General features: G+C 40.5%; 1 protein-coding gene across 1 annotated transcript; it reads right to left on the reverse strand.

Annotated features, from left to right (window-relative positions):
- Window positions 1–2776: 2776 nt before the first annotated feature.
- On the reverse strand, window positions 2777–5195 carry LOC123514671 (protein trapped in endoderm-1-like). Its single transcript, XM_045272705.1, has 3 exons — window positions 4485–5195; window positions 4056–4228; window positions 2777–3876 (listed from the first exon to the last, which is right to left on the reverse strand). Exons 1-3 carry the CDS (start codon window positions 5010–5012, stop codon window positions 3183–3185), a joined length of 1395 nt encoding a protein of 464 aa, XP_045128640.1. The 5' UTR covers window positions 5013–5195; the 3' UTR covers window positions 2777–3182.
- Between the last annotated feature and the right edge of the window lie 4119 nt (window positions 5196–9314).

Consider the following 9314-nt stretch of genomic DNA (forward strand, 5'->3'; position numbering starts at 1 on the left):
AGGAAAGAACATAAAAAGGGAGCAGTTTTGGTCATGATCGATGGCCTGAAGGGGGAAAGAGACCGTGGTGATGGATTGCGGATAAGGGGAATGAATAGAGGCCAGGCGGGGAAAGGATGTCCTGGAGAAAAGTAACACTGAGAGACGAGAGGCTGGGAATCGATTGGGAATATTGAATAACGATACTGATATGGTGAAGGAGCTAAAAAAGGAAAATGCAGGGAGGAAATTTGAAGGACAAAAATTATAAATGGGAAGAAATGGAAAATGATAATATGAGAAAGAAAGTATTCTGAAAAATTGAGAGAGAGAGAGAGAGAGAGAGAGAGAGAGAGAGAGAGAGAGAGAGAGAGAGAGAGAGAGACGACACTTTAATTCCGTCGATTTTCTTTTCGTGTTAATGAATGACAGGTTATTACTAGGTCTAGTACACATCCTCCTTCAATCATTCATTACTTAATCATTCATGCTCTGGTAAACTCTGGAACTCCCAGCATGCTTCTGTGTTTTCATCTTCCTCCGACTTGACTTTTTTTTTTTTTTTTTTAAGAGGGAGGTATCAAGATATTTATTCCTATCTTTCGGCTAATTTTCTACCAGTCTTTTAGGGAACTTGCATTTGAAGTGGGTCTTTTCTTTTTTATTTTTCTGCTGCCCTTGGCTAGTTTCCCTCTTGCAAAACAAAATGAGAGAGAGAGAAAAAAAAAGGTTACTCAGGCTCATGCACCCACTAGTCAGTTGTATTGTCACGTGGCTGGGGAAGGAATTACATATATAGGTATATCAATCTCATATGCGTTATCATATCATTTTGGCCAACCCGAAATGCGTAAATTTCAACTTCCAACTTACTCTTCCAACGACACTGAAGACTTATGTAGTAGATGCTTAATAAAATACAGTGTCATCTGCCAGAATGAGACTGATATAAATCTGAAGGAAATAACTTTTTGATACTTGTCATCAGTGTTTATGTCTAGCTTACTTATCCTTGCAACATTTTTTTTTTTTTTTTTTTTTTTTTATCTTGTTCCTATCTGCCACTCACTAACAGCAAGAGTTTACCCTTTAGTTTCGTTTTCTCTCGCCAGGTTAAGTGAGAGAAAACCAGATCACTTTCAGATAGATGAGTAAACCAGTATAAACAAAACAACTCTTTTTATCCTTTTCTCTTTATTAGTGCAGACATAAAGAGACACAATTAGAATTATAAAGTAATACAAAAGGAAGTGCACTAATCTGTTCAATAGAAAATACTTGGAATGACAGTTTAAGGAAAGTAGATACTGTGTTTTCACCAACAAAATTCAGAATAGCAAGTCAAGGATGAAATACTGTACACACGTTTATCTGAAGGAAAATGAAAAAAAAAAATAAACTAAAGCATCATTTAATTCCTGCATCTGAGGGTTAAGCAAAACAGACATAAAATAGCGAGAGTCAGCCTTGCACCGCGTTCCCTCGCAAACATTTCACTTTTATATTGGAAGCTATCGGAATTTTCAAGAGTGTTTTCATGATCGCCGTGATAGTTTAGCAGCTATTCAGTATCATCAATGGCGAATACATTCGTCAAAACCCAACTGTGACATTTGAAAATAGTCTTTATGAGGGAATAAAGGGTTAAACTAAAAACTTATGAGTTCCCCGGAACAGCACGATCAAATCATGTCTTGAGCAAGTTAATATAATCAGTGCCTATCAAGATAACGAGCGTGAATAACAAGAGAAGAAATAATGCGTAAGGGTTCCAGATAAACATCGAGAATAAGCAAGAGAAGAGAAACGACTCTTTAAATATTCGTTTATAGATAATGTGAGAGTGAGTGAACAATTGATTTTTCCCTCCGTCCATCAAAATCTTACACAGGTATTTTGAAACGGTTAGACCTCCCATAAGAGCTGTTTTCAAAGGTAAAGATGGGATAGCACGAAGCCTCATATGTATTTCTTCCATTGGTGATACATAATCTTAATATAATTTTCATTTTAGAAATTTAGATCATGAAAACATCTTTGAAGAACACTGTACCCTGCACCAGAGCAGGTAAAATATTTTCATGGTAAGATGTTGAACCGAAAAGATTAAGGATAAGTAGAGCAAGGATTAGGACAATATAAAAAGTGAGTAAGTGATTAGGATCGTCTAAGGACAGAACGCGGGTGCAGTGGAGGAATATCTGACTGCATAAATGTAAAGGTATGACTCAATACACAGACTGACTTGGAAATGTTGCTATTCGATGTAAAGGAAGGGTATGTGAAGGTAACTGCAATTATGGAGTTTAGGACAGACCAATATTGGAATCAGAAATAGCATGATTGGTACCTAGTAAAGTGAACTGTGATCCGATAATATACATAAGTAAAGACACCGGTAATGGCGTTCGAGATAGACAGAACAGAGATCAGACTGATATTAGAAATAGTAACTGGAATAGATAAGTAATGGAAAGCTAAGAAATCAATACATGTATTGGTTTCTTATAATACAATGTAGTGCTTTCCACATTGTGTTATAAGAAAACCCGAGTTTCATGAGTACCTGAATTCTACAGAGATAAGTGATGAAGTTGATTTGCATAGATGATTATTGAGGAAAACGAGTTAAATAGATCCTCGAACACAAAGCTTTCCTGCCTTGCTGACAGAATAAAAGCAGAAGGGAAACGTCCTCTAGTATCAGTTTATACCCGTGGGAAAAGTAATTTTGTTTCTTGTATGATTTCGAAAACAGTTTATTGTAGAAACATGTTGAGAATAAAAGAAGTGACTATGATTATAATTGTGGGAAAACAGAATGAAACACATAAAGCATAGTACCAAATTCATCAATTTGAGCCACACTGAAGGACGTCCATTAAATATGCCAGAAAACTATGATTCCCTGTGACGATTAACTCTACGAGAAGTGTATTAACAATCAGAGTTTTCAAGTACGAATATACACTGACGACTAAAATATTTAGTCACCATAATAAGAACTGCTACTTGACCAAGACCCATCCACAACAGCGTCTTATCCTTCCTGTATTCCATTCATAGTTTCTCACAACACCATTACTGAAATATTTTCAGATCACAGTCCATAGTTTTCTCATTGTCATGCCTCACCTACCGATCACCACCGACTACTCTTGTTATGAATGAAGATTGTCTCAAGGAAGGAGAAAATACATTGTTTATGATAGACTACCACCCTGCTCTATGCCTGGGTTGGTCCCTCTGTCCTGAGTTAAGCTAAGGGAGCTGTTTAGCGACACACAGCTTACTAATGTGCTCGAAGACTCCCAGGACGAAGAAGAACTGAGGGACACCGTACGGCTGGAAGTTAAGGGAGACAAGGAGGAGGACGAAGAAGAAGAGGAAAACGGTATGGGTTTGAGACATTTTGGGGTGAGGAAAGACACTAAGTGGTTTCTTGGGCTATTCCAAACATCTTCACAAAACTGTGATGTGGAAGGCGTGACTTCCGACACGTCTTCAACTCTTACAACAGGGATAGAACGACAAGAGACGCCACCTGTCATGATCCCAGCGTTGTGAGAGGACAGTACGCGTGACGACAGCGGTGACTGCGAGCTCGGATGGCAGCAGGAACACAACGTCTCACTCACCGCCTGTAAGAACTGTATATAGGCTTGTCGGAAATTCCTGTTCCCGGCTGCATATAAGATGAAGTTGATACCATATTGTATCCAGTAGATCATAAAGGTTACCATCGCCACCACGTCCTCCTCGGTCCCACAAGTGATGCTGACGATATTGTACACCGCGTTGGGAATGACGCAAAGCAGGAACATCGTCAGCAAGCACAGCACTAGAGCTGTCGACCTCCACGTTGACCTGTTTCGCATTTCAACAAGGTCCTGCGGCCTGGCGGAGAAAAAAGGATGGTGAAGGTGATGGTTATGGTTGTCAGTGGCTGTGGAAGTGGTGGTGAAGGTGATGGTGGCGGTGATGAAATAAGAGATGAGAGAAGAATGAAAGATACTGTTTAAGAAGTACCTAATAACACTACCACACTTGAACAGCGTCACACTTAAGCTACGTACATGTGAGCAGCGAGTAGACGTCTCTTGTTGCTCCACACCTGGTAGATGATGCTCGCCGTTCCCATTAGCATGAGAAGGCAAGGCAGCGGCGTCTCCAAAGTGTAGAAGATCATCTTGCTTGGGCCAGCTTTCATGTCACACTTGAAGGTGGTGTTATCGAACTCGTAGGTGTGCTGTCGGTGGGTGTAGCGGTTAGTGTGGCAAGGGAAGATGAATGGTTGAGATTGTTTCATTGTGTTATAAAAAATCATAGACACTGTTTGTCTATAGACAGTTGTGTTGCTAAGTGTTTGAGGTAATATTATAGTGTTTTGCTTCCCTTCATGGAGACTTGACAGTTTTGAAAAGCCTTATACATATGGAATTTTTTTTCCTTCACAATTAACGCATTGAATAATTTTCTTTTCCTTGCCTTCCTCCTGTACTCACATTAATGATGGGAACCACTAGTGACAGGAGCGCCACCCCCCAGCAGCCCACCAGGAGGATGCAAGTAATGGCGGGCGTGAAGACGTGGGATGTCCTGACACGGCCCATGTTGAGGCAGCGCTCCACCGCCAGCAGGCCCAGCGTCATCCACTCGGCGAGGGCGTTCAGGTATCGGAACACAACGGAAGCGGTGCAGAACTGCTCGCTGGGGATAGGCGTGAAGGAGTCGGAGAAGGCGAGGTCGTAGTTAAGTGCTATGATTGGCAGGTTGATGGAGCAATAGAGAAGGTCGCACAGGCTTAGGTGGAGCAGTAGCAATGTGTCGGCCTGCAGGGTGATGAAAGACTGAGGGCCGTGACTCAGTCCGACTCGCCTCAGGGATTCATGGCCTCTTCTGTTTCTCTTTGCAAAACACAGTTGGTGTGCACCTGTGGCCAAGGTGAAGAGATTCCCGGAGACCCCTAAGACACATATCAAGCACGCCCACACTTGAGCCACTCGGAAAAGCGCTACTCTATCCATACTCATCACTCGCGTCTTTAAGAGTCGTGAGTAAGGCAGTATGTCTGGCAACACCAGTGAGGGTAAGTGATCCACATAAAGTGAGGTGCGCCACTCAGGAGACACAACCAAAGAGTGACAGGGTTGGACACTGACTGCCGACAACTGACAGAGAATTTATATAAACTTGATACATGACAATCCATCACTCTACTTCCATGACCCGTCAAGTACGCCACAAACTCGTCATGAGATTAGCATCTTCAACATTATCTGACACGAGCTGATATCAAAAGAGTGGCGACGTATGTGGAACACTGTCACACCTTACTCCAGCTTACCTTCCCACCTTCTGCATACCACAGAATGTTGAAAGATAAGTTGCATGAGTTCTCTTTTCCATCACTCCCTCTGATATGTTTTGCTCTCCTTCTCCTCCCCCTCCTCCTACTCCACCCTACCGCCACATGTGTGGGCCCACAGCTGTAATTGGCTGACTGACTGTGTTGACAGAAGGCTCGAAGATAGGGGAACTCCCTCCCAATATGGTACTCTTGAAGGATGATTCGTTCTCTCTACACTCTACGCTTTACTTGTCCAGCTGTGTGGCGCTGCGATTTAGGTGTGTGTGTGTGTGTGTGTGTGTGTGTGTGTGTGTGTGTGTGTGTGTGTTTGCATTTTTTTTTTTTTTTGTGTATGTCTGAGTGTTTGTCTGTTTGTTTGTTTTTAAGAGCAGCAACATGAAATAGTACACGAATGAAATTATTCCCATATTTAAGAGGGGAGATAAAACCCTAACGTCTTTTACAAGCCTGTCAGCTTAACTTCAGATGTGGGTAAATTAATGGAATCAATAATAGCGAAAACATTAGGGAACACCTGGACAAACACGGCTTGATAAATCAAACACAACATGGATTTACAAAGGGGAAGTCGTGTTTTACAAACTTATTGAGCTTTTATAGTAAGGTTTATGAGGCGGCAGATAAAGACGATAATTATGACATTCTATACTTAGATTTCAGTAAAGCCTTTGACAAGATACCTCACCAGAGGCTCTTAAAAAAGGTTAAAACACACGGTATATAGGAGGTAGAATAGTAGGCTGGATTAAAGCGTGGTTAGACGACAGGCGACAAAGGGTAGTAATTAATGGATTTAATTCCGAGTGGGGAATAGTTATTGGGGTGCCACTGGGCTCAGTTTTAGGACCATTATTATTTCTAATATATATATCAACAACTTGGATAGTGGAATTAATAGTGATATTAGTAAATTTGCGGACGACACAAAGATAGGTAGATTAATTAGGTCCAATTCGGATGCCAAGGCTTTGCAGGCAGACTTGGATAGGATGAAAGAATGGACAGATAGATGGGAAATGCAGTTCAATATTAACAAGTGCAGGGTGCTGAGCGTAGGTAGAGATAATCCAAACAATAGGTAGACAATAGATAACGTGGCACTAGGAAGTTCCAAGTATGAGAAAGATCTAGGAGTCATAGTTAGCTCCGATCTCGGTACAAGGAAGCAATGTATTGAGGCCAGAAATAAGGCGAATAGAGTATTAGGATTCATTATTAGAAATGTTAAAAGCAGGAGCCCTGAAGTAATACTAAAATTATACTTGGCGCTGGTCAGGCCACATCTTGACTATGCGGTACAATTCTGGTCCCCACAATTCAGGAAGGACATAGCTCTGTTGGAGTCAGTGCAAAGAAGGATGACTAACAAGATACAGGGAATGAGGGATATTTCCTATGAAGAGAGACTGAAAAAACTCATTTTGCATTCCTTAGAGAGACGTAGGTTAAGAGGAGACCTGATGGAAGTGGTCTAAGGGTTTTAACAAAGGGGACATGAATGTAGTTCTTAAGATCAGTAGCGGGGACAGAATCAGAAATAATGGGTTTAAACTTGAAAAATTCAGGTTTAGGAAAGAAATGAGAAGGAACTGGTTTTCAAACAGAGTGTTTGATGAGCGGAACGGTCTCAGTAGTCATGTAGTCAGTGCTGAATCAATAGGGAGCTTTAAAAGAAGGTTAGATAAGTTCATGGATGGGGAAGATAGATTAAATTAGGTAGCTTAAACAGACAGGAACTGCTTCGTATAAGCCTGGCGGCCTCTTGCAGCTTCCCTCTTTTATTATGCTCTTATGTTCCTATTATAAAATCATTTTCAAATTAGCACCTTATTTTACTTTAGTTACCCAATAAATAATAATTCTCTTTATTTTCTTAACTTCTATTAAGAGAACGAAAAAGTAAAAGGGGTCACTATGATATTTTATTAATCATCCAATGCAGGTTCTTATAATCATGATGTATTTTGTTATTGGTATCTAGGCTCGTAATACTTAAAACTATCAACATTCGGTAAAGTGACTGTCTCGTTACTCGTTAGACGCTAGAAAGCAATGTGAATTATTTAGAAAGTTGATATTAAAAAAAGAAAAATAAACAAATAAATACATAAAGAAACATAAAATTAGATATAGGTGATAACAACAGCGAAGTTTCACTATCAGTTTTCATATTTTCATCTCCATTAGTAATGAGTGTGAAGGCAGAATAAAGAGTGACTCTATGATATCAGTCGAGCTCCCTTTAAAAAAAAAAAAAAAAAAATTCAGGTGAAATACATAGCGTAAAGGCGAGTTGACACGTGCCAATTTACGACTGAAATTTTACGTAGATGGAGTTTCCGATTCAAGATCAGTACCTAGTGACTTGAAAGCAGTCGCAAAACAAGACCAACATGATGGTTTTGTTAGTCGATTTCGACTTTATTTACGTCGTGACGTCACCAAGTAAGCTTTGAAAATAGAGTTGGTGAGAGAAAAGAACACATCTGGGACTCCAGAAATGAATTATATAAAAAAAAAATAAACTTACGCAAATCGGCGTTCGACGAAATAGCTGCCACTCTACAAGAACTGCTTCCCTCAATGCAGGGTGTTGTTGTTGCAGCTGTGCATAGTCTTAAGATTAGTGTGTGGTAGACACTCCTTTCTTTTCTTTCTACTTAGCCAGGGACGTATCCACAGGGACATTCTTTTCTGTTGACTTCCGGTACGCAAAAAGAAGAGCAACCACAGCAACCAGTCGATATTCTCCAGTCGCTACGTGTGACACTTTCCTACTAGAAAGGATGAGTCGGAAACTATACCTACGTAAAATTTCAGTCTCAAATTGGCACGTGTGAACCCGCCTTAAGGACCTCTCAGGCACGTAAAGGCGGGTTCATACGTGCCAATATGCGACTTAAATTGCAAGTCGGTAAAGATTCCTATTGAATATCCCAAAACAAGACCAACATGATAGTCTTGTTCAGTCGATTTGCGACATTGTCTACGTTGTGACGTCACGGAAAAAAATTTGAAAATGTGGTGTTGATGTAGAGAGGAGGATGTTTGAGTTGGTTAAGGACAAAGAGCACATCTGAGACCCTAAAATGAATAATACACCCAAAAAAACAACAACAACCGCAAATTGACGTTTGATGAGATAGCTGCCCCTCTCCGGTGACTGCTTCGCTTTGTGCAGGGTGTTGTTGGAGGTGAGGACTGAACACTTGTGATGATTTTTTTGGTCGTCACCGGAGGAAGGTATCGTGTTGGGTACCTGTTTGTTTACATTCACTTCCCGCCAACCAGCCGATACTTCCCAGTCGCTATGCGTGAACGTATTCCGACTAGAAGGGCTCAGTCGATACTTCTAACGACTTGACTTGCAATTTCAGTCGTATATTGACACGTGTGAACCTGCCTAAAGGTTACTGCTATGTACATTAAGGGAGTAGTAGTAGTAGTAGTAGTAGTAGTAGTAGTAGTAGTAGTAGTAGTAGTAGTAGTAGTAGTAGTAGTAGCAGTAGTAGTAGTAGTAGTAGCAAGGAGCAGTCGACGAATCAGGCAGGAGTGATGGTGGTGCTTTCTTTTTGTTATTTCTAGTGTGTGTGTGTGTGTGTGTGTGTGTGTGTGTGTGTGTGTGTATGCTTGTAAGTAATTTGTAGGCAGACAGTACCGTGAGCAGAGGAGGAAGAAAGAGAACGTTATTAAAACAGAAGGCATACGAGGAGGAAAGTCAGCTGTTAATGTTTCCTTCCTTCAGTATGTATTCAGTGTTCATGTTGGAGATATGTAAGGCTACAGAATGATGTCTTATTTATTGATTCTACTAGTCGATGGAAATTATCCAATTCAGTTTTCATTGAATACATTTTCTTATAGTAACGCTTTCATTTTGACATGCCTCTTATTACGTTTTGCATCCTTTATAATATGTCTAAGGAAACAAAATGATTAATTGTTCTTCATTTATGTCACGGAG

This window comes from Portunus trituberculatus, chromosome 38 (genome assembly GCF_017591435.1).
Source record: "Portunus trituberculatus isolate SZX2019 chromosome 38, ASM1759143v1, whole genome shotgun sequence".
Taxonomy (NCBI): Eukaryota; Metazoa; Arthropoda; class Malacostraca; order Decapoda; family Portunidae; genus Portunus; species Portunus trituberculatus.